This window comes from Microtus oregoni, unplaced genomic scaffold (assembly GCF_018167655.1).
Source record: "Microtus oregoni isolate MIOR12 unplaced genomic scaffold, Mior012 000006F_ref0000085, whole genome shotgun sequence".
Classification (NCBI taxonomy): domain Eukaryota; kingdom Metazoa; phylum Chordata; class Mammalia; order Rodentia; family Cricetidae; genus Microtus; species Microtus oregoni.
This window is the reverse complement of record NW_024543065.1, coordinates 41092916-41117472: the sequence shown is the minus strand read 5'-3', so window position 1 is coordinate 41117472 and position 24557 is coordinate 41092916. Positions and strand designations below refer to the sequence as shown.

General features: G+C 42.8%; 1 protein-coding gene across 1 annotated transcript; it reads left to right on the top strand.

The window, feature by feature from the left end:
* The first annotated feature begins 9585 nt into the window (after nt 1-9585).
* LOC121449806 (leukocyte immunoglobulin-like receptor subfamily B member 3-like) lies at nt 9586-16667 on the top strand. The gene is given in 12 exon segments (XM_041654479.1): nt 9586-9628; nt 9795-9830; nt 10008-10298; nt 10440-10745; nt 11051-11335; nt 11458-11763; nt 12528-12578; nt 13444-13560; nt 14662-14714; nt 16135-16218; nt 16221-16289; nt 16368-16667. Coding segments are annotated over 12 exon segments (1725 nt in total). The 5' UTR covers nt 9586-9594; the 3' UTR covers nt 16461-16667.
* The last annotated feature ends 7890 nt before the right edge of the window (nt 16668-24557 follow it).

Sequence of the window (24557 nt, the reverse complement as noted above, 5' to 3'; positions counted from 1 at the left end):
TGAAGGTGCCGGACTCCCTTACAGGGGACCCTGAGGTCTGCCCGGTAGGCAGGCACTCACCGCTCTGGGTGGGTCGCCTTAGTTTAGGAGCTTAAGACTGTAGTTGAGCACTGGTCCTAGCATACAGCAGGGCAGGGTTGGGGAGGGGTGCTGTGGGTGCTGGGTCTTGCAAAAGAAAGACAGCCCTGCAGAAGGAGCTGGGGGAGGGGGGCTTGTGCTCTCTTCCGGGACAGTCCGCCCCTGGATAGCACACACTCACCCGTCCTGATAGGATTCCTCAGCAACTAAACAGGGCCGCCGGAAGCCCAATGATCCGGGGCCAACAGGATGAATGGAGCAAGTGGGGGGGGGGTGGTATCCAGGAGCGCGCAGGAAGCCTGGCGCCAGAGCTGAAGGTGCCCGGCTCCCTTACAGGGGACCCTGAGGCCTGCCTGGTAGGCAGGCACTCACCGCTCTGGGTGGGTCGCCTTCGTTTAGGAGCTTAAGACTGTAGTTGATTTTTCCATATAAAGTTGATTATTGTCCTCTCAAGATCTGTGAAAAATTTTGATGGGACCCTGATGGGGATTGCATGGAATCTATAAATTGCCTTTGGTAGAATTGCCATTTTTACTATGTTGATCCTCCCAATCCAAGAGCAAGGAAGGTCCTTCCATTTTCTGGTATACTCCTCAATTTCTTTCTTCAATGCCTTAAAGTTCTTGTCAAATAGATCTTTCACTTCCTTGGTTAGAGTTACCCCAAGATATTTTATGCTGTTTGTGGCTATTGTGAAAGGTGAAGCTTCTCTGATTTCCCTCTCTTTTTCCATATCCTTTGTGTATAAGAGGGCGACTGATTTTTTGGAGTTGATCTTGTATCCTGCCACATTACTAAAGGTGTTTATCAGCTGTGGGAGTTCTTTGGTGGAGTTTTGGGGGTCGCTTATGTACACTATCATATCATCTGCAAATAACGAAAGTTTAACTTCTTCCTTTCCAATTCGAATCCCTTTGATCCCCTTATGTTGTCTTATTGCTATTGCTAGAACTTCAAGTACTATATTGAAGTGGTATGGCGAGAGTGGACAGCCTTGTCGTGTTCCTGAGTTTAGTGGGATGGCTTTAAGTTTCTCTCCATTTAGTTTAATGTTAGCTGTCGGCTTGCTGTATATAGCTTTTATTATATTTAGGTATGACCCTTGTATCCCTAATCTCTCCAATACTTTTATCATAAAGGGGTGTTGAATTTTGTCAAATGCTTTTTCAGCATCTAATGAAATGATCATATGTTTTTTTTCTTTCAGTTTATTTATATGCTGGATTACATTGATAGATTTTCATATGTTGAACCAGCCGTGCATCCCTGGGATGAAGCCTACTTGATCATAATGGATAATTTTCCTAATGTGTTCTTGGATTCGGTTTGCCAGTATTTTGTTGAGGATTAAACTCTATTACAGAGCTACAGTGATGAAAACAGTGTGGTACTGGCATAAAAACAGAGAAGTCGACCAATGGAATCGTATAGAAGACCCAAATTTTAACCCACAAACCTATGAACACCTCATTTTTGATAAAGGAGCCAAAAGTATACAATGGAAGAAAGAAAGCATTTTTAACAAATGGTGCTGGCATAACTGGATGTCAACCTGTAGAAGAATGAAAATAGACCCACATCTATCACCATGCACAAAACTCAAGTCCAAATGGATTAAAGACCTCACTATCAGTCAGAACACAGTGAACCTGATAGAAGAGAAAATGGGAAGTACCCTACAGGAGATGGGCACAGGAGATCGCTTCCTATGTGTAACCCCAACAGCACAGACTTTAAGGGCAACATTGAATAAATGGGACCTAGTAAAACTGAGAAGCTTCTGTAAAGCAAAGGACACTGTCACCAAGACAAATAGGCAACCTACTGACTGGGAGAAGATCTTCACCAACCCTGCAACAGACAAAGGTCTGATCTCCAAAATATATAGACAACTCAGGAAACTAGACTTTAAAATGCTAATTAACCCAATTAAAAAATGGGGCACTGAACTGAACAGAGAATTCTCAGCAGAGGAAGTTCAAATGGCCAAAAGACACTTAAGGTCATGCTCAACCTCCTTAGCGATCAGGGAAATGCAAATCAAAACAACTTTGAGATATCATCTTACACCTGTCAGAATGGCTAAAATAAAAAACTCCAATGATAGCCTTTGCTGGAGAGGCTGTGGAGGAAGGGGAACACTCATCCATTGCTGGTGGGAATGCAATCTTGTGCAACCACTTTGGAAATCGGTGTTTCGGTTTCTCAGGAAATTCGGGATCAACTTACCCCTGGACCCAGCAATACCACTCCTGGGAATATACCCAAGAGATGCCCTATCACATGACAAGAGCATTTGTTCAACTATGTTCATAGCAGTATTATTTGTAATAGCCAGAACCTGGAAACAACCTAGATGCCCTTCAATGGAAGAATGGATGAAGAAAGTGTGGAGTATCTACACATTAGAGTACTATGCTGCGTTAAAAAACAATGACTTCTCAAATTTTGCATGCAAATGGATGGAAATAGAAAACACTATCCTGAGTGAGGTATCCCAGAGCCAAAAAGATGAACATGGGATGTACTCACTCATAATTGGTTTCTAGCCATAAACAAGGGTCACGGAGACTACACTTGGTGATCCCAAAGAAGCTAAGTAAGAAGGTGAACCAAAGGAAAAGCATATAGTTGCCCTCTTGGCTATGGGAAGTAGACAAAATTGCCAGGGAGAAAATTGAGATCTTGGGGGTGGGGTGGGATGGGGGTAAGGGGAGATGGGGAGAGAGGGGGGAGAGGGAGAGAATGGGGGGAGCTTGGGGAAGGGGGAGGATTGGGATGAAGGAAGGTTGGATGGGGGAGCATGGAAGCACGGTTCTTAGTTAAGGGAGCCACCTTAGGGTTGGCAAGAGACTTGAACCTAGAGTGGCTCCCAGATACCCAAGCCGAGGTCCCCAGTTAGTTCCTTGGGCAGCTGAGGATGGGGAACCTGAAATGACCCTATCCTAGAGCAATACTGACGAATATCTTGCATATCATCATAGAACCTTCATCTGGTGATGGATGGAGACAGAGACAGAGACCCACACTGGAGCACTGGACTGAGCTCCCAAGGTCCCGATGAGGAGCAGAAGGAGGGAGAACATGAGCAAAGAAGTCGGGACCACGAGGGGAGCACCCACCCACTGAGACAGTGGAGCTGATCTATTGGGAGCTCACCAAGGCCAGCTGGACTGTGACTGAAAAAGCATGGGATAAAACTGGACTCTCTGAACATGGCCAACAATGAGGGCTGATGAGAACCCAAGGACATTGGCACGGGGTTTTGAACCTACGTAATGTGCTGGCTTTGTGGGAGCCTAGCCAGTTTGGATGTTCACCTTCCTAGAAATGCACGGAGGGGGGAGGACCTAGGACTTACCACAGGGCAGGGAAATCTGACTGCTCTTTGGGCTGGAGAGGGAGGGGGAGAGGAGTGGGGGGAGGGGGAGAAGGGTGGGAGGAGGGGGAGGGAAATGGGAGGCTGGGAGGAGGAGGAAATTTGTTTTTTTTTTTCTTTTCTCAATAAAAAAAAAGTTTAAAAAAAAAAAAGACTGTAGTTGAGCACTGGTCCTAACATACAGCAGGGCAGGGTTGGGGAGGGGTGCTGGGGGTGCTGGTTCTTGCGAAAGAAAGACAGCCCTGCAGAAGGAGCTGGGGGAGGGGGCTTGTGCTCTCTTCCGGGACAGTCTGCCCCTGGATAGCACACACTCACCCGTCCTGATGGGATTCCTCAGCAACTAAACAGGGCCGCCGGAAGCCCAATGATCCGGGGCCAACAGGATGAATGGAGCAAGTGGGGGGGGGGGTATCCTGGAGCACGCAGGAAGCCTGGTGCCGGAGCTGAAGGTGCTGGACTCCCTTACAGGGGACCCTGAGGTCTGCCCGGTAGGCAGGCACTCACCGCTCTGGGTGGGTCGCCTTAGTTTAGGAGCTTAAGACTGTAGTTGAGCACTGGTCCTAGCATACAGCAGGGCAGGGTTGGGGAGGGGTGCTGGGGGTGCTGGGTCGTGCGAAAGAAAGACAGCCCTGCAGAAGGAGCTGGGGGAGGGGGTTTGTGCTCTCTTCCGGGACAGTCCGCCCCTGGATAGCACACACTCACCCGTCCTGATGGGATTCCTCAGCAACTCGGGAATGAGTTTTTTCTTAGTAGTATGGCAGGAATATTGCCATATGTTTAACACCTACATCAATAAAGATTTTTCTTAGCAACCCTTAAGTGACTTCTGTCCTTAGATAGAGGTAGATTCCTCTGGGATTCTAAAACCATGAAGGAATACCTTGATGGGCCCAATCTTATATATATCATGTTTAGGCTATCACAGGGACTGAGAGTTCAAGAAGGCCAGGGTCATCACTTGCTTTCAGGATAGCATTTCATGCAGGGGAAGCTGTACATTGATGCTTTAGGGAGCATGTAAAGCAGAGAGAGACACTGAACACATGGCTTTGCAGCTCACATGTAGGTTTAACAGTGTAGGAAACAGGGCTGTTTTGTGGCACTCTGGTTTTATGTTCCCTTTGTTGACCCTGATAGTCTCTCCTATACTCCATATTAGCACAAAACACTCAGATCCCTCAAGGGACAACTTTTCTCACCCATTCTTGTCTCTTCAGCGTCCTTTGTTTCCTCGTGAGGTTGAATATTCTTGATAGTCTTTTTTGTCACATCTGTTATTTTCATCTTCTATGTCTATGTATTTTATTTGTCCCTGTTTTATTGTACCAAAATGTTGCACCTGGGGGCCACATTACAACTCAGTTGATGATGTTTGTATCCATAGATCCCTTGCTTTGATTCAGCACTACATAAATCTGGTGTGGACGTTTTTACCTATAATCTCGGCATTCCGATGAGGGAAACAGGACAATCATTAATGCCATACAATGAGGTTAAAGTCAGCCGTGGGTACATAAGACCCTGTCTAGCAAAAAAAGTGAATTAACAATCAGAAAACTATACTACAAGTAAATCTCAAGCTTTTTGTTACATCCAGTTCTAAGGAGACGTTTTTATGTTCTCTCAGACATAGCAGCACTCAATCCTAGTATTTTATTCATCCTTGTATCCTGTCATGCACAGTATAATGCATCGTATTTCTTTCCTATCAATTCATGTGTACTTGTTTTCCCTGGACAGAGAGGATGTGATGAACTAACCCTGTGAACCAGTCAGACTTCCATTCAGGGTTGTGGGCTTAACAACACCATACTCCCTACAGAAATCATTCTCAGCAAGAAAAGGTACTGCCCCTGCTGTTGGAATGAGCTCCTTGTGATGAACTTCCCTCAGATGATTTGTGTCCTCAGTAGATGCCATCCCATCTGCCTTCTCTGATGACACATTCTTCATGTTCAACTACAGCAGTAGAAACACATCCTTAGTGAGAAAGGAACTCTTCAGGAACTTGATTTCATGTGTATCCCCCAATCATGATAGAATCACCTAGGTGGTACTGATTTTGAATGCATGAAGGGGTCATGGAAAGCAGCTAAGACTTGGCATTGGGAGGGATCAGGAGAGGCCATTGGTGAAGGTATAGCGTCAGTGGCAGTTGAACAACAAGAACTGAAGGGGCCATGCAAAGTTTAGGCTTACCACAATGAGGCATACCTTGTCTTTTGGTGAAAGTGGAGTCCAGTTGCAAAAGACCCCAGCATTTTGGAGATGCCTGTACCATGGAGTGACCACTAACAATAGCAGCAGCAGTGGAGTGGAGCCAACTGGAGCCTACAAGACAAGCTGTACGTGTTTCAGAGAGCGGAGCCAGAGAAGTGACCCAAGTCCTTTGGAGGAGTCCAGAAGATCAAGTGTGAATCCCAGTTGTTGGACAGATGGAATTTGGCTTTGCTTTGATTTTATTGTGACTGTGCCCTGATTTTCCCTCTTGAAGTGAGAAAGTATTTTTTCTGGAGCCTAAGGTTGAGAGAATTTTTAAAAGACTGGATTTTAAAAAAGACTGGCTATTTTTAAAGAGACTGAAAATTTAATATATTTAAATTTGTAAAGAGTAGGATTTTTAAAGGTTAATTATGTTTTAATGTGGGATATTTGGGAATAATAAGAAAGAGGTGGTTATGGCTTCATGGTGATATCTGTGTGTTGAAATGTCAATGAGTGAGCTGTACTGGATGTTTTGTGTGACAACTTGTCACAAGCTAGTACCATCAAAAAGGAAGGAGCCTCAGTTGAGGAAATGACTCTATGATATTCAGCTGCAAGGCATTTTCTCAATTAGTGATCAATGGGGGAGGCAAATCATTATGGGTGGTGCCGTCCCTGGTCTAGTGGTCCTGTGTTCTATAAGAAAATAGGCTGAGCAAGCCATGGAAAGAGAACCAGTAAGGAGCTCCCCTCCGTGGCCTCTGCATCAGCTATTGCTCCCACGTTCCATACCTGCTTGAGTTCCTATTCTGATTTCCTCCAATGATGGACTATCATCCGGAAATTTAAGCCACATAAACACTTTCTCCCCCAACTTATTTTTGGTTATGGTGTTTTGTTGCTGCAATAGAAACCCTAATGAAGACATACATGAACACTTGACATTGTAAAGTCACAGGATGCCCTGAGGTGATCACAGAGCCAGCCTCTGCCCTGATAGTGGAGTTAAAGATGTTCCCTGCAAGGAAGCAGGTGGAGAGTAGGTAAGTCTGTTTGAACACTGGCACAGCTAAGATCAAATGTGGAGAAGACAAGTAAGCTGATCCTCTGTAGGAGGACATGATATATGTGCTGCCTATGAATGCTTTTTCCTGAATGTCCGATCAGATCTTTGTTATTTCTAGAGCCTCCTAGATTCCACCACCCAGAGTTTTTGATGCAGCAGTGTAAGCTTTGAGTCTTGTTCTTTACCAGACTTCAAGGCCCACTCCCATACCCATATGTCATCCATACCTATGTAACAGGGTTTTGAAGTTGAAAGTCATGTAATCTTTTCCAAGGGACCACAATACCTGGCTGGATGGACACAGAACATGCCACATGGAGAATAGTGCTATTTGTTATTTGATTGTCATTACAGCAGCTCCACGAGAAAGCGATGCCAGGTACTCATTTCCTGAATGCTCTGGCTAGGGCAGCTTCAAGATTGTATTCATTCCTTACATAAATTGCGTTGCCCTCATGGATCCACAAGATGCTGAGAATCAATGAATATTAAGCCCTAAATAAGATGTCTTTGAGTCACTCAAACTTGTATAGACAGTGAGTGGTATACAGACATTAAACCAGCACTGATCTCAGCTAGAAGGTTTCTACCCCCCAGGAAGCATATCTCTGAGAAGGCAAGAAATGCTTGAAGGTTCTTCACAGAGAGAGGGGCATTGGATGATATTGGTAAGGGAAAGAAGGAAGAAAGGAAATCTGGACATGGTACCACACCTGTAATACCACCATAACAATGGTGACTAGGACAAAAGGCATGAATCTGGGAAGAGAGCTTCATGGGGGAATATCAGGGCAGTGAAAAGATAAGTGGAAACAGATATGTCATTATTTTGTTTTATATATGCAAGAATATAAAATATATATATAAATATTTCAGAGGACTTATCTTAACCTTAATTAATATGAAATCAAAACCTACAAATCTCTAGAAGATATGGTAAAGGCCATCCTAAAATAGGAGTTTTGAGCTCTAAATGCCTATCACAAAATCAGAGAGTGCTCAAACAAAAATGATTTGCTTTAAGGGCTGGGAAAATACTCAAAACACTAAATAAGAATAATGAAGTTCGCTCAGAAATAATGAAATATAAACAAAAAAACTGAGCCAGAAAAGTGTCTCAGTGAGTAAAGGAGCTTGCAATACAGAGTGAGACCAGAGTTTGATTCCAGAGCACAATGTTGAAAAGGGAATACATTCTCAACATTGTATTCTGAACTCCGGATGTAAGAAACCCGAACACCCGTGAATATATGGATGAATTAATGAATGAATAAATAAATAAATAAATAGGTTAATAAATAAATAGGATGCTGGAGAGATTACTAAGTGATTGAGGGCATCTGTGGGTCTTAGCGAGGACCAAAGTTCAGTGTCTATCTACCACTCAAGGTGGCTCACAATCTCCTATAACCTTAGTTATGGGGTTTTACATCCACTCTTCTGACCTCCCCAAGCACTGCTCGTGTGTTTTGCACAAACACACATTTCAACAAAGCACTCTGAAATGTGAAGTAAAATGAATAATTTTTTTAAAAACTTTGATAAATTTAGAAAAAATTGATCTGAACTGTCGAATTCTTTGAAAAGCTCAATAGCATAGAATGTAACAGAATTACCAAAACAAATAACAATGCATCCTAAAATAACAAGATTAGAGGTAAGGAGACATCATCTGGGCTTGGTGTTAACTGTCCTTAATCTCAGCACTCAGTACATAGAGATAGGCAGACATCTGGGAGTTTGTAGACAGCCTGATATGCACAACAAATTACAGGCCAACAAGAACTACATTATAGTGATATTTTACTTGTTTTAACAAATAAAGTTGTCTAAAAATCAGAAGGGTAAAGCTAAGCCACTAGAGGTCAGGGAGTTGTGACACATACCTTTATTCCCAGGATTTGGGAGACAGAGGCAGATGAATCTCTATGAGTTCTAGGCCATCTGGGATACACAATATCAATGCAGAAGCAAATCCAGGTGGTGGTGGCCCACACCTTTAATCCCAGTCCTAAGGAGTCACACACCTTTAACTCCAGCACTAGAGGGAATATAAAATGTGGTAGCCCAGCCTTAATAGAGTTACAACTTCTCTAAGTGGCTTGGCTGCTCTGCTTTTCTGGGTTTTGGGTTGAACCCCAATATCTGTCTCTGAGTTTTTATGATTTGTGTACAATCTGTTATGAAATTCTGTCTAAAAGTATTTCGTCATGGAGCAGACTGTCTAACAGAAGTACCTATACCCATAGCTGTGAGAACTACATTCCCATTTCCTCCCATTACTCTGTCTGAATTCTCTGTGCACATGTTCAGGTAAGCTGCATAGGCACTTTGTCATTCTATTTACGATGCTCTATATTTGGCCTGCAGTGACAGTCTGCATCTTCCTGAAGTATCTCCTGGTACAAGGAAAATGCTAGACTTTGAAGGAACTCCAGGATGGTATGCAGATGGACAGGATAAAACAGTGAGATAAAACACCGTGGGAGTCTCTGAGAGAGAACAGCCCTGCCTCAGCCATGTTCACCTGTGGTGGACAGTTAAGAGAGATATCAGAATTGTTTACTGATAGCACTTGGAGTGAATACGATGAGTACAGATGAGGTAGACATTAATGGAGTTGTATAAATATCATTTAGGTAAGAGTTGAAAACAGAGAGTCTACTACCTTGTCTTAACACAGCACTGGAAGAGTCAGTCTGGTGCCTGAGGAGGGCAGTCCCTTCTTATGCGGATGATAAAGTACAACCATGTCATGAGAAGTGTCAGCCTCTAAAAGCCACACCCTATGTTTCCTGTCCCTACAAACAGACATACTCAGTATCTCTGCCCATATCTTCAGTTGCAGCCTCTGAGAGCAGATGCCATGACCTTCACCTTCACATTCCTGCTCTGTCCGGGTGAGATGTGAAGATGAGGAGGGGATACTGTGGTCTAGCAATGACATTGCCTCCTCACAACCTATCATTGGGACACCAGGAAACACCAGGGTTTCAGGAGGTTCTGCAGGTGGGAGGACATGTTCAAGCTTCTGGGATAAACCCTTTACATGTAACTCTCTTCCAGGACTAACTCTGGGCCTCTGGATCCCGGGGCTGGCATGTGAGTGTTTATATCTCCCTTGGTCTGTGCTTTCCATTGTGACTAAGAGACTTTCCTGGGAAGTGGGAATGAAAACAGCACTTGTATGATGATTCTGGGGATGACTTGAGGGTTATGGAGTAGAGGCCTGAAAACTCTGTATAGATGCCTGTTACCTAGCTGCTCATTTCCTTACAGGGACCCTTTCTAAGCCTATCCTAAGGGTACAACCAGAATCTGTGGTCTCTAAGCATACTAATGTGACGTTGCTATGTGAGGGTGCCAGAGGAGCCAAGCAATATTATCTCTATAAATTGGGAAGCCCGTATTCATGGCCCATGAATTCCAAGATTCCACTGGAGCCTGGGAATAAGGCTGAATTCTCCATCTCAAAAGTTGAGTCACACCACGCAGGGCTATACCACTGTTACTATCGTACCCAGGTCGGATGGTCAAAGGACAGTGAATTCCAGGAACTGGTTGTGACAGGTGAGAGGACATTTATGATCACTAGCTCAAGGCTTGACTGTCAAGAAATATGTCTGCTCTCGGCAGCACCATCCCCCACTTCAAAGCCCTGGAGGATACTTGGGCCTGAGGATATTTAAATGATTTTTCCTTCCCTCCTAGGAATCTACAGTAAACCTAGACTATCAGTCCAGCCCAGCCCTGTAGTGACCCCAGGAGAGAATGTCACTCTCCAGTGTGTTTCAAAGCAGAAATATGACAGGTTTATTCTGACTAAGGAAGGACCAGAGAAGCTCTCCTGGATGCTGGACTCACAATATAATCACTCAACTCAACAGTTCCAAGCCTTGTTCTCTGTGGACCCTGTGACCATCAGCCAGAGGTGGATATTTAGATGCTATAGCTACCACAGGAGTGAACCACAAGTGTGGTCAGAACCTAGTGAACCCCTGGATCTCCTGTTCTCAGGTGAGGAATCTCCAGCTTTCCCTAGAATGATCTTGAAATGATACAGGCACTCAGGGAGATCTTAAAGGGTGGTGTATATGTGGAGTTATGAGGCTAGAGACCATTGGCACAGTGCACAGAAGACAGAGGACATAAGATACCAAATCCAAGCTGACAATGATAGCAAACTCTAGGATGTCCTTGGGGGAGATGAGTCTTCATGGGACTTTCTGTTCCTCTGAATCAGTTAAGTGCCATCTCCAAGTGGGATATTTGCTCTGACACACTCAGACAGACTTACTTCTGTCTTTCCTGTTTCCTTGCAGGGACCCTCCAAAAATCCACCATCAAGTCAGAATCAGGCTCTATAATTGCTTCAGGAAGTCCAAACACCATCTGGTGTCAGGGAACGCTGGATGTAGAGCTATATGTTCTCCATAAAGAGGGAAGTCAAAAACCCTGGATCATGAAGACTCCAGAGGAGTCTGGGAACAAGGCTAAGTTCTCTATCCCTTCTGTGACACAACAACATGGGGGGCAATATCGCTGCTACTGTTACAGCTCAGCTGGCTGGTTAGAGCACAGTGATACCCTGGAACTGGTGGTGACAGGTGAGGGGACAGTTAGCAACTCAGCCCCAGGCTCTGCTCTAGGATTATTCCCTTACCACAGCATAGCCCTGGAGAACGTTTTGGCTGTGTGAAATGTATTAAGCTTTCTCCTTCTCTCCAAGGAATCCACTACTATAAACCCAGCCTGTCAGTCCTACCCAGCCCTGTGGTGACCTCAGGAAGGAACATGACTCTCCAGTGTATCTCCTGGGTGAGATATGAAAAGTTCATTCTTACCAAGGAAAATGAGAAGTTTACCAGCTCCCTGAATGCACAGTACATATATCCTACTGGGAACTACCAAGTCCTGTTTTCTATGGAAAACATGACTCCAGACCATGCAGGGACATTCAGATGTTATGGTTACTACAGGAATACTCCACACTTGTGGTCAGTACCCAGTGAACCCCTGGAAATACACATCTTAGGTGAGTCAACCCTATCATTGACCAATTGTTTTCTGAGACAATAAACTCTTTTCCACAGTCCACTGCCTGTGGGGAGTTGCAGACACATAATTACTACCTGGAGAGCCTTGTTCTGAGTCATTGTCCCACATTTATGGAGATGTAATGACATGTGTATGGCAGGAAGGGAGGTGATAGGCATTAGGTAAAAACCAACTCCTCAGTCCCTAGCCTGTCAGTTTCCCTCTCAGCTGACAATACACCCCGTTGTGTTGGTCAGAATGGACACTTACACTCTGTCCAAGAAAGGATCAGCCCTCTAACCCTTACCAATAAAATCAAAATTTCACTATTGGCAGTTCTGGGCTGAATTCTCCATGAGTGTTGTGACCTCTAGTTTTGAGGGCACCTACAGGTTCTCTGGTTCTCAAGATGCATTTCGTGACCTAGTATATCATATCAGCATCCCTGTGGGCACAGTCCCAAGTGAGGTGACCCTTATTTCTCGGGGTGACTTACAATCCACACTCTAGGGGAGCTGTTGATTTGGTGGGATTAAGATGGCAATAGGAAGGATTAATCAGAAGGCAATTTAGTGGCAGAGAAGGGGATGCCAGCAGTAGTCCCTCAAGTAATATCCACTTCATACTCTATTGCAGTCTAGTTTTGAGTAGAAAGCATATAAGGATCTTGGGAAGCCTATAGGACAGAAGTAGGACAGTGAACAAAGTGAGAGTCTACTGTGCTAGCATATAACCTTTACCTATTATTATTCTGTTTCCTAGGACCTATTGGAACATCCACCATGCCACCCTTGAGGCCAGTGTCAACTGCTAGTAAGTATCAGGTATCTCTGCATAGGGAGTATGCTGCAGCCCTAGGATTTCCCACAGCTCTTTGTCCACTGAAGTTCTCATTTGAGTGTCACTTCACCTTGTGAGTGTGAGCAGCAAACTGAGATCCCAACAGAGTCTCCAGAAGCACAGGGTTTAGTTTGGACCACAGAAGATGTCATCCAGAAAAAAATGCTCTGTCTTGGCCTGAAAGATGGGGCATATAGGTAGGGTAGAGAGTAGGGATCCCAGATACTCACCTCCCCATACTTCTGCTAAGGTCATGAGAACAAACCTCTTACCTGCATGGTATCAGACTATAGAGGGATAATAGAATTGGAATGTGGGGACCAATTGGGAAAAAGCTAATAATGGGCTTGATACAGCTAGTTTTGGAGGTGCTGACTTGAACAAGCACTTCCATTGCTGGTCTGGCTGCTGTTTCTCTGAGTATAAAGGGGTGAAGTCTGGCCCACATGATAAACTTCCTTTCTGAGCTGGCCTTAGCTGTGACCTCTCCTGAAAGTGGAAACCTCTAGAATCTGATTCTGCAGTAATGGTGACATGGACAAGGGTGGGGCATTGGTTCATGGAAGGGAATTCAGGATCATTCCCTCCAGCTCATGGGCCTCAACTTTGGTGGAGAGAAAAGGGTTGAAAGTCAGAGTCCCTGGGCTCAACTCCTAGTCCTGCCACTTATAGATAGTTTATCTGAGACAGATGAACTCTCTGGATAGGAAAGGGACAATCACATCTTCCATGTTTGTGAGGAGGGAAGATAATGAGTACAAAGACCCTGTATGATCCTGGTACACAGTAGGTGTCAGGTATGCAGTAACGGTTCCAACTCATGTCATTTGTGCCTCAGTACTGGAAATGTACCTGAAGATTCTTACTGGGATCTCCCTGGTTTGCCTCCTGTTCCTCTTCATCCTCATCTTTATCCTGCTCCTAAGAAATCATCAAGGCATATTCAAAATGTATGGTAAGTATGATGTTGGTGACCTGGGTCTCAGGTGTTGGTGGACCATCCAAGTAGATCAGACTACCAACTTCAGGGAAACCTCAACCTTGGGCAGGGTAGCTTAGAAACACTTGCAGATCTCAGTTTTAAAAACATATGGTCTCAGATTCTGTGCAATGTTGGGTGTTCTGTGTTCTTTTCCATTTCCTGGGATATTTTCCCACTTATCCATGCATTGCAAAGATCCCATCATTCCTTCCTTGCAAATGCCTGGGAAGAGGCTTCCTCTCCCAGCTGAATTCTTCTTTCTCTCACAGCCTCAAAAGAGACAGAATTGCAACTTGCTGCAGCAACTGCAGAGCTAGTAACCAGGGACATAGGCCCACAGAAGAGGAAATCCATGATCGGGGACCTGGACTCCCACCTTCTTGATACCTGTCCCTGTCAACTGACATCTCATTGTCTCTCCAGAGCCAACTTAGTTTCTGCAACCAATGAAGAAAGATTTCGTGAGAGAAAGAGGGTCGTGGGGAGGGAGATGTCTGAGGTCTCAGGATTATAGAAGTGATGGAGAGGTCATGAGGTCTTTGCTGTTAGGATCTAAACGTCATAATATAAACCTTGGGATATCAAAACACTACCTGGTTCTCTGTCCACACCTGGTGCAAGGCAGGAACCTAGGGGTCTGTGTTGTAAAAGGAGCAGCGGGCCACTTCCTACTGCCCGGCTAGCTTAACCCCTGAAATAACCACAAGGAAATTGTACTAATTAAACACTGCCTGGCCCATTAGGTCTAGCCTCTTATTGGATAACTCTCACATCTTGATTCAACCCATTTCTAATAATCTGTATCACCACTTGACTGTGGCTTACCAGCATGAGTCTAACCAGCATCTGTCTCAGAGAGGAGAGCCATGGCATCTACCACACTGCCCTCTTTCTCCCAGAATTCTGTTCTGTCTACCATGCCCAGCTAAGGGCTGCCCTATCGAAAGGCCAAGGCAGTTTTCTTTATTCAACCAATGAAAGCAACACATAGAAAGAAGGCCCTTCTACACCAGGTCTGAGTCATCCCTAGACAATCTCTGATCAGGTTACATTCTGTTTGTTGTATGATGACAGATGTTTCAATGGAGGACATGCAGTCTGAGGATGATGTGGACCTGGACAGTTGGGTAAGGTTCCTGTTCCCATCTGCATTGCTAAGAACTTAGGACCCAGTATGGATCAGGGAGGCTTCATTTTTTACCCCCTCCCAACCCTAAACTACATCCACAGCTGACTCTTTCCTCCCTTCTGCAAGTACCATTTGCCTTCTGTGTATCGTGTTGGAGAAGGTTGCTTGTTAGTTCACAGCCACCCAGATAGCTCAGACCCAAAATAATCACATAGAAACTGTATTAATTAAACCACTGTTTGGCCCATTAGCTCTAGTTTCTTATGGCTAACTCTTATATTAATTTAACCCATTTCTTTTAATCTGTATATTGTCATGTGGCTGTGGCTTACCGGGTAAAGTTCAAAGCATCTATCTCCAGCGGCTTCATGGCTTCTCTCTAACTCCATCCTTCTTTCCCACAGCATTCAGTTCCATCTTCCCTGCCTAACTAAGTTCTGCCCTGATATAGGTCCAAAACAGTTTCTTTATTTATTAATGGTAATCACAGCATACAGAGGAAAATCCTACATTACTGTGTGTTCTGGCATCACTGTTCCCTGGTTTTCCTGGGCCCCTGTGTCTCCTCCCTCCAGGTCCCTTACAGGCTTTTTGATATCCGTCTTCTGTTAACACACACTTGGAATCTCATAAAGACACATGACTAAGTGAGTCCCAATACTACCAATACCTCTACTCACTCAAACAGCTGTCAAAAGAAACACCATCCTGACCAGGCTCCCTGCAAACAGCAAACTCTCTAACCATCTTGAGACACCACAGTAATTGATGCAGAGAGCAGGCAGTGCAAAATGCAAAAAACCCAAAACAGATCCAGTGGGTAGAGTATGTGGCAACAGAGAGGGCCAGCATGAAAACACTAAAAGGTGTCTTCTGAGGGGAAAATCTAGATCAAGATGTCCACAGAGACATCTACAGGGCTGGCAACTACAGGCATGGGGTACAGCAGGACCAAAGTAACTTTGGCAGAAATGTGGAGTTTTGTTTTGTAGTTCATTTTATGTGTAGGGGTATTTTGCAAGTATGTCTGTGTACCACATGCCTTACTAGTGCCCACAGAGGCAAAAAGAAGGGGTCATATACCCTAGAATTAGAATTACAGATGATTGTAGCCCCCTTGAAGGTTCTAGAAACCAAATCTTGGTTATCTGCAATAGCAGCCATGGTCTTAACCACAGAGCAGCTCTCCAGTCCCCAGATACGTGTTTTCTTATGGACTGTGGGATTGAGACTAAGAGAGGAAGTGTTAAGAGTTTCATCATAAGAGTCCAGAAATGTGGGAAGGAAGCTTGGAAGAACCAAGCAGGGATATTATAATCTAAACAAGTCACTCCGGCCATGCTGTGAACAACGGGCCAGAGGAAATCCCTAGGGGAACAGGGAGATATTATCTTTACCTTACTGTTTCCATGCTACAGAGACCAGCTGAGGAACAACCGCAGGGAGAGATATATGCCCAGGTGAAACCCTCCAAGCTAAGGAGGGCAGGAGCTTCCTACCCTCGGTTATGTCAAGAGAATCCCTGGAAACAAAAGTTGGACAAGTAGAAGAGGGCAGAGAGACGGACAGTCAGGTTGGTCCTGTATCCCCTGGGCCCTATGGGTCCCCCATTATCAAGTATATACCTTTTTCACATTCTCTCCCACTCCAGGTTGCAAAATATGAAGGCCCGCAAGATGTGATCTATGTCCAGATGTGCGGGAGGACACTCAGACTAGGGATAGTTTCTTCTCATCATTTCTAGGCAGGGGAGAACCCTAAGGAGTCTGTGGTATATGCTACTCTGGAAGGCACTGGACCAAGTCCTGTTTTCAAGAACAAGGAGTAATGACCCTCTGACTGCCAGGTTGTGTAACAGTGACTGCAAGGGGATTCTGGAAAATTTTGGGAACCTGATTTCACTTTTAAGTAACATTTCACATTTTTGGAAATAAAACAGGAGATTTTTCAATATCAGGTGAAATGAGAAATAAAATAGAAGGAATGTTTTTTAATTGAGTGCTAATTTAATAACATTACTCAACAAGGCCATGAAATGAGAAAATTTACAGCCACGGTTTCACAGACCCATAATTCCAAACAATGGGAGGCTGAGACTAAAGGATTGACTTTGTTTTGTGGCCAGCCTGGGATACCTAGTGTGTTTCTTTTTTTAATTTATTTATTTTTTATTAAAAATTTCCACCTCCTTCCATCCTTCCACTTCCCTCCCCCCCCACTCCCCTTCCACCTCCCTTTCCAGTCTAAGTGGCAGTCAGGGTTCCCTACCCTTTAGGAAGTTCAAAGTCCTCCCTGTTTCCCCTAGGTCCAGGAAGGGGAGCATCCAAACAGACTAGGCTCCCACAAAGCCCGTCCATGCAGTAGAATCAAAACCAAGAGATGCCCTATCATACAACAAAAGTTATGCTCAACTATGTTCATAGCAGCATTATTTGTAATAGCCCGAATCTGGAAACAACCTAGATGCCCTTCAATGGAAGAATTGATGAAGAAAATATGGAATATATACATATTAGAGTACTACTCAGCAGTAAAAAACAATGACTTCTTGAATTTTGCATGGAAATGGATGGAAATAGAAAACACTATCCTGAGTGAGGTAAGTCAGACCCAAAAAGAGGAGCATGGGATGTACTCACTCATATTTGGTTTCTAGCCATAAATAAAGGACATTGAGCCTATAATTCGTGATCCTAGAGAAGCTAAATAAGAAGGAAAACCCAAAGAAAAACATATAGGCATCCTCCTGAATATTAACCTTCATCAGGCGATGAAAGGAGACAGAGACAGAGACCCACATTGGAGCACCGGACTGAGATCTCAAGGTCCAAATCAGGAGCAGAAGGAGAGAGAGCACGAGCAAGGAACTCAGGACCTCGAGGGGTGCACCCACACACTGAGACTTTGGGGATGTTCTATTGGGAACTCACCAAGGCCAGCTGGCCTGGGTCTGAAAAAGCCTGGGATAAAACCGGACTTGCTGAACATAGCAGACAATGAGGACTACTGAGAACTCAAGAACAATGGCAATGGGTTTTTGATCCTACTGCACGTACTGGCTTTGTGGGAGCCTAGGCAGTTTGGATGCTTACCTTACTAGACCTGGATGGAGGTGGGTGGTCCTTGGACTTCCCACAGGGCAGGGAACCCTGATTGCTCTTTGGGCTGACGAGGGAGGGGGACTTGATTGGGGGAAGGGGAGCGAAATGGGAGGCAGTGGCGGGGAAGAGACAGAAATCTTTAATAAATAAATAAATTTAAAAAAAGAAAGAAAGAAAAAGAAAGTAGAAATATTAAAAAGAAAGCTCTTTCATATCAATCTACATGTAGTCCATTAAAAGCTTTATTTAAAAATTCCAAAAGAAAGCCAGACAGTGATAATACAGTTTTAATCTCCAGCAGTCATAAGGCAGCATCAGAGAGATCTCTATGATTAAAGTCTAGTCTGGTCTTCAGAGCGAATCTCAAGATAGTCAATGCTACACAATGAAACCCTGTCTTGAAAAAAATCATAAATAAGTTTCAGAAATATTTTTTAAAGGACATAAGCAGCATAATGGTGGTTTGTTTGGCTTTAATTTTGCTTTTTTTATATTTTGATTTCAAAGACAATACGTAGCTTAAAACCTAAAAATTGCTTGGCCTGGTGGCACATTCCTGAGATTCCAGCTACCTTGGAGGCCTAGGCAGGAGGAAAGAAAGGAATAAATCCACCTTCACTGTAGAGTGATTTCAAGGCCATTCATTGAGATCCTGTCTCAAAATAAAAGGTTAAAGAAGGGCTGGAAATGTAGTTCATTAATAAAGCACTCATCTGACATTAAGAATCCTGAGTTCCATCTTTGGTACACTTGTTTCTGTGTTCTCAGTTTCTTCTTTTCAATGTTGAATATAAGTCAGACATGATGTAGTCCAAGCTGGGCTAAACTTGATATTGAATTGATTCTAAACTTGAACTTCTAATCATCCTGCTTCAACCCCTAGATGCCTACCTTAAAAACTATGCCACATTGCCCATCTCTGAGTCTTTTTCTACCCATCTGTTCTGTGTGCTTATACTTGTGCCAATGACAATGATGGTTGCGTTTGTGTGAATCTCATGTTTGAAGCAGGGTGTACTGAGGGCACCAAAAGAGTCATTTAGTTTCAGTATTGAGGATATTTTGTTCACTTTTTAAATGTTCTTGTTAGGTTTTTATCTTTATTTGTGTCTTTTGAGTTTCATTGTATATCACTGACTGACCTGGAACTTCTTAAAACAAACTGACCTCCTCAAAGCCATGTCCTTCAAAATGTTGGGATGAGAGGTATCAGTCAAAATATCCAATTGAGAAATTTCTAATTCTGTGAGTAATATCATCTGAATTTTCTTGTGTATTCTATTGAATTTCTACATTGCTTGGGTTCCCATATCCCCAGTCATACTGCTGATTAATGTGTTCACATTTCCTTCTTCTAGTATCTTCACTATGATGTGTTGTACATGTGTTTGCATTTGTACATGTTTGTACACATGTACATGTAGAGTCAAAGTCAATGCTGTATGCCTTTATAAATTGTTCTCCATCTTTTTAGAGGATGAGGCCGGACAGGCAGGGAACCAAGATCCAAGATACCACATTTGACTGATAGCCAATGTATTTGGGTGGGTGGTTTGTTCAGGGTGTTCCAGTGAACTTTCTGTCCTACTAATCTTAAATTTTGTTTCTTTGGTGTCTTTGATAACTTCTTGCTCTTACAAACATTCTGCCTCCTCTTTCCTGAACCCTGAAAGGAGAGATTTTATGGGCACACCTCATTTATAAGTGAGTTTTCCAAGGTTTCTCTGCAAATTGTCCTATTGTAGGTTTCTGTATAATTTCCCACATACTACAGCAGGAAGCTTCTCTTCTGATGACTGAAAAAGACATTGATCTATGAGTATGCCACAATGTCATTAGGAGTCATTTTAGCTACATTCCTTTAGCATAACATCAGTATTTGGTTTACTCCTTGGCCTTGTTGTATCTAGTCTCAGATTGTTGATGACCAGAGAAGTGTTGGGGATTGATTCCATCTCATGGAGTCAGCCTTATATCCAACCAGATATTGGTTGGTTACATTACAAGATTATTTCTACTACTGAATTATACTATCTTGCAGGCAACACACCAATGTAGATCAGAGGTTTTGTTGTCTTGGTATTTACCTTTCTCCTTTCATAGTGTCTAGGGTTTCTATTGTTGTAAAGAGATACCATGACCAAGGTTACTCTTATAAAGGAAAATATTCAATTGCGTATCTTACAGTTCAGAGTTTCAGTCCATTGACATGGTGAAACAAAGCAGTATGAAGGCAGACATGCTGCTGAAGAGGTACGTTAGAGTTCTATGTCTTGTGCAGGCAGCGAGAAGTTGTCTAAAACACTGGGTGTGACTTGAGCATATATAAGACCTCAAACCCCTCCTCCATAGTGACACTTTCTCCAACAAGACCATACTTATTTCAACAGACCCTCCTAAGAGTGCCAATCCCTTTGGGGCCATTTTTTCAAAACACCACATTCTACTTCCTGGCCCCCAAAGGATCCTAGCCATATCATAATGCACAAATTCATTCAGTCTAACTTTAAATGTCGCATAGTCTATAACAGTCTCAAATTTAATTAAAAGTCTGAAGTTCAAGATCTTTTCTGAGATTCCTGTGATCTGTTAACTGTAGTTGCTCATAAAGTCACTATCAAAGAGTAGATCACATAGTACTTACATACAATGGCACAGGATATACATTACCATTCCAAATATAGGGAAGAGAGTATAGTAAGGAAATACTGAACCAAAGCAAGACTGAAAACCAGTTCTACAACTCAAAACTCTACATCCCCATGTCTATGTCAAAATGCTCTTCAGATCTCTAACTCCTTTCAGCTTTGTTAACTGCAACATACTTCTTTCTCTTGTGCTGTTTTGATGTCCTGTTAGCAGCTCTCCTTAGCAGGAATCCCATGACTCTGGTATCTCCAGCATCTTGGGGTTTCCAAAACAATTCACTATTTTACATCACAGCTTAAAGCAATGAACTCTCCAGGCCTCCATTCAGAGACACAATTGATACATGTCTGTCATCTACAACATTCCTTAGTAGCAGAGGCAAATTCCATAACCCTTTACTTCTATCTTTAACTCCACATCCAGAACCACACAGCTAAAGCTGCCAAGTTCTGATACTTTCTGGGGCTGAAATATGGTTCCCTTGTTTAATTACACATTCACTAGCTTACTGTTTTCAATTGCTGCCATTATTGTCTGAGATTGGCTATCTTGAAACTGGATTTATAGAGCAGGATGGTATCAAATTTTGAAATCTGCCAGTCTCTGCCTGCCTCTGGAGTTATGGTATTAAAGGCAAGCACCACCACATCCTTTTTTTAAAATTTTCTTTTCACAAACTGGAAACTTAGCTAGGTGGAATCTTGCACTAATGTCACCACTCTCTTTATTACATTTCTTAATGTGCTCATTTTCTTGAATACAAGGCTTAGTTCCATTATAATTCCTAATGCTCCTTTTCTCCTCAAATTTTATATTTTATAATTTACTCTTCTTAACTTTCTCCTTTTCATTATAAATCATCATTGTAATTATCATTAATAACCACACAACAGAGCCTATACTAGGCTGCTTTGAGATTTCCTCTGACAACCGAATTAATCCAAAGCTCTTCACTTTAACCTTAGGCAGGCTCTCTGTTTAGGAGCAAAATGCATCTATGTTCTTCAGCAAAATATCATGAGACCAGTTTCCAAGCCACATACTGACATTCTTCTCATCTGAAACCTCTTGATCCGGGTACCCATAATTCTAACCACACTCAACACCATTATCTTCCATGTTCCTGCTAGTATGCCCCATTAAACAGCTCATAAAGTATTCCACTGCTTTTCTAACCCAAAATATCAAAGTCCATAATACTCAAAAAAAAAAAAAAACATGGTCAGGCCTATCACACCAATACCCCACTTCCTGACTCTAACTTCTGTCTTAGTTTGGGTTACTATTTCTGTAAAGACACATTATGTCCATGACAACTCTTATAAAGGAAACATTAGTTGAGGCATCTTCACTAAAGTTTCATAGGTTTAGTCCATTATCCTCATAATTGGGAGCATGGTATAATATAGGCAGATATGGTGCTGAAGATGAGAGTGCTATGTCTTGACCAGAAAGCAGCAGGAAGTCAAGTGACCATCACACTGATAAAAGCTTGAAGAAAAGACCTCAAAGCCCCCCTCACAGTGACACTCTCTCCAACAGGTCACACTTCATAATAGTGACACTCACTTTGGAGGCCATTTTATTTCAGATCACCACAGAGGGGCTAATCTGATCAAAATATATTACATGAAAATCTCAAAAAAATAATTGAACTGTTATTCCATAAAATCAGTTCAGTAAATGAGACTTTAAAATATAATCATGAATAACTGAGATATTAGATATTGCAGAGTGGGGAATAATGAAAAATAATGTTACAAGCTGTACAAAAGATCTAAAGCTCTTCCTTCACAAGTAAGCTAAATGTTACTGTAAGTTTGGAAAATATCACCTCTTTTTTTCTACAAAATAATAATTCCAATTGCCTATTAGAGAAGAGAATGTGCTTAGGCTTCACACTTGTAAAAGTATAACTGAAGTACAAATCAGCCATATGTCAGATATTAAAGGCCTGCCTACCCAGTCAGAGGATGTCATGAATCTGCTGCAATGTTGAAACTGTGCTCGTAGGCCACAACATTGTGGTGATATACAGATTAATAAAAATGGGTTAAATTAAGATGTAAGAGTTAGACAATAAGAAGTTAGAGCTAATGGGACAAGCAGTGGTTTAACTAATACAGTTTCTGTGTGATTATTTTGGTTCCGGGCAGCCAGGACAAAAATTGGACTCTCCTCCAACAAATTGGCAACCACATGGCCAACTAAATCTATGTAAAACCTGAGAGGGCTTGAAATGGAATTCTAGACCAAAAAAAAGTACAGAGTTTAACACAGCTTCTTGCTGTTTTCTGGCAGCTTGCCACAACTCCTTTGAGAGAGGTTTTTTTGATTCAGCCATGGCACAAAAAAAGCCATGTCATTTTGAAATTCTGGCTTTTTTGGCCATCCTACCAGTGTGACCTCTAGCTCTTTCAGGCAGGTCAGGCTACAGAACATTTGGTGGGGTTTGTGAGCAGACTGCTGCAGCTCACTTGATGGCAACGTGGACTGGCTTTGTGCATGGAACTGGAGTGGTGTGCATGGCTCAGAGGCGCAAGCAGCTCCACCATGTTGGATTGTACTGAGTGAGCAGGTAGCACTGTATATACCATACTAATGGTGCAGCTTAAGTTTTAGACTGGGCAACACAAGCACACAGTGCCATATTTGACCTAGTAATGCCTCAGCTTAAGTTTTAAGAAGGGCTTAGCCTTTTAAGAAGAGTTTCCGTTCAGAAAACAATTATAGATATGTAATAAAGCCAAATCTGGATAAAAAAAAAACAGAGCTAGTTCCAGGACAGGCTCCTAAGCCACAGAGAAACCCTGTCTCAAAAAACCAAAAAAAAAAAAAAAAAAGACCTCTAAATGGGACACAGTGTTGCTCCTGGCAACACCAAGCTACTTGAAAAGGATGATGGGCATTGAAGAGGCTCCTTATGGAGTTGGTTAGCCATTTGGGCAAGAAACTGATCTTGCCTGGAATGCTTCACTGGACATGTAGCACCCACAGAGAAATGACTGCTGAACTTGCCTAAAGATGAGATGATCCTTTGGGGTTCCTGTTTCATGAAAGAGTCTGCGAGACATTCTGCAGGATACAGAAGAAAGTGACTGAATGGTCTTTAAAATTTTCCGCTTCATGGAAAAGTTTGCTGGAAACTATGGGCATGTAGGATGAAGATGGATGCCCCAATGGTACAGAAGAACTTTGGGTAACTGTCCAGACAGCAAGATGTCTCTGTCAATTTTAGAGTTTTGGAAGTAGCATACAACGCACTGCCTGTTTACTTAGGTAATAGTATATCCTTCTGGCATCTTTGATGGAGTTGAAGAATAGATAGATAGCTATAGTTATAGTTTATCTTGGTTATAATAAAAGACAAAGCAGCCGGGCGGTGGTGGCGCACGCCTTTAATCCCAGCACTTGGGAGGCAGAGGCAGGCGGATCTCTGTGAGTTCGAGACCAGCCTGGTCTACAAGAGCTAGTTCTAGGACAGGCTCCAAAACCACAGAGAAATCCTGTCTCGAAAAACCAAAAAAAAAAAAAAGACAAAGCAAATATGAATATTGTAATTGTAATTCTTGCTTAATACCTTTTTGTTATATGTAATTTTTACTATATTAAAGTTAAAAGCTTCTTTTTTATTTAGACAGAAAAGGTGAGGCAATGTAGGAGTCCCCTCTGTGTGCTGTGATTATCATTAATAAATAAAGAAACTGCCTTGGCCTGTTGATAGGCAGAACTAAGGTAGGTGGGGAGGACTGGATTAAATGCTGGGGAAAAAAAGGGCAGAGTCAGGGAATGCAATGAATCCACCGCCAGAGATAGACATGCTGAAACTGCTGGTAGGCCATGACCTCATGGTGATATACAGATTAATAGAAATAGGTTAAATTAAAATGTAAGAGTTAGCCCATTAGAAGTTAGAGCTAAGCAGTGATCCAAAGCTCAGAAAAGATACAGAATGAATGAACACCTATAAGCCTTTTGCCTTTCGTCAACAGTTGTTTACGTTTGGTCACTTTATTCTTTATCACTATTTCTAAGCCACTGTAGAATAGTTATAGTGGTATGTTATTTGAGTTTTAATAAATAAAGCTTGC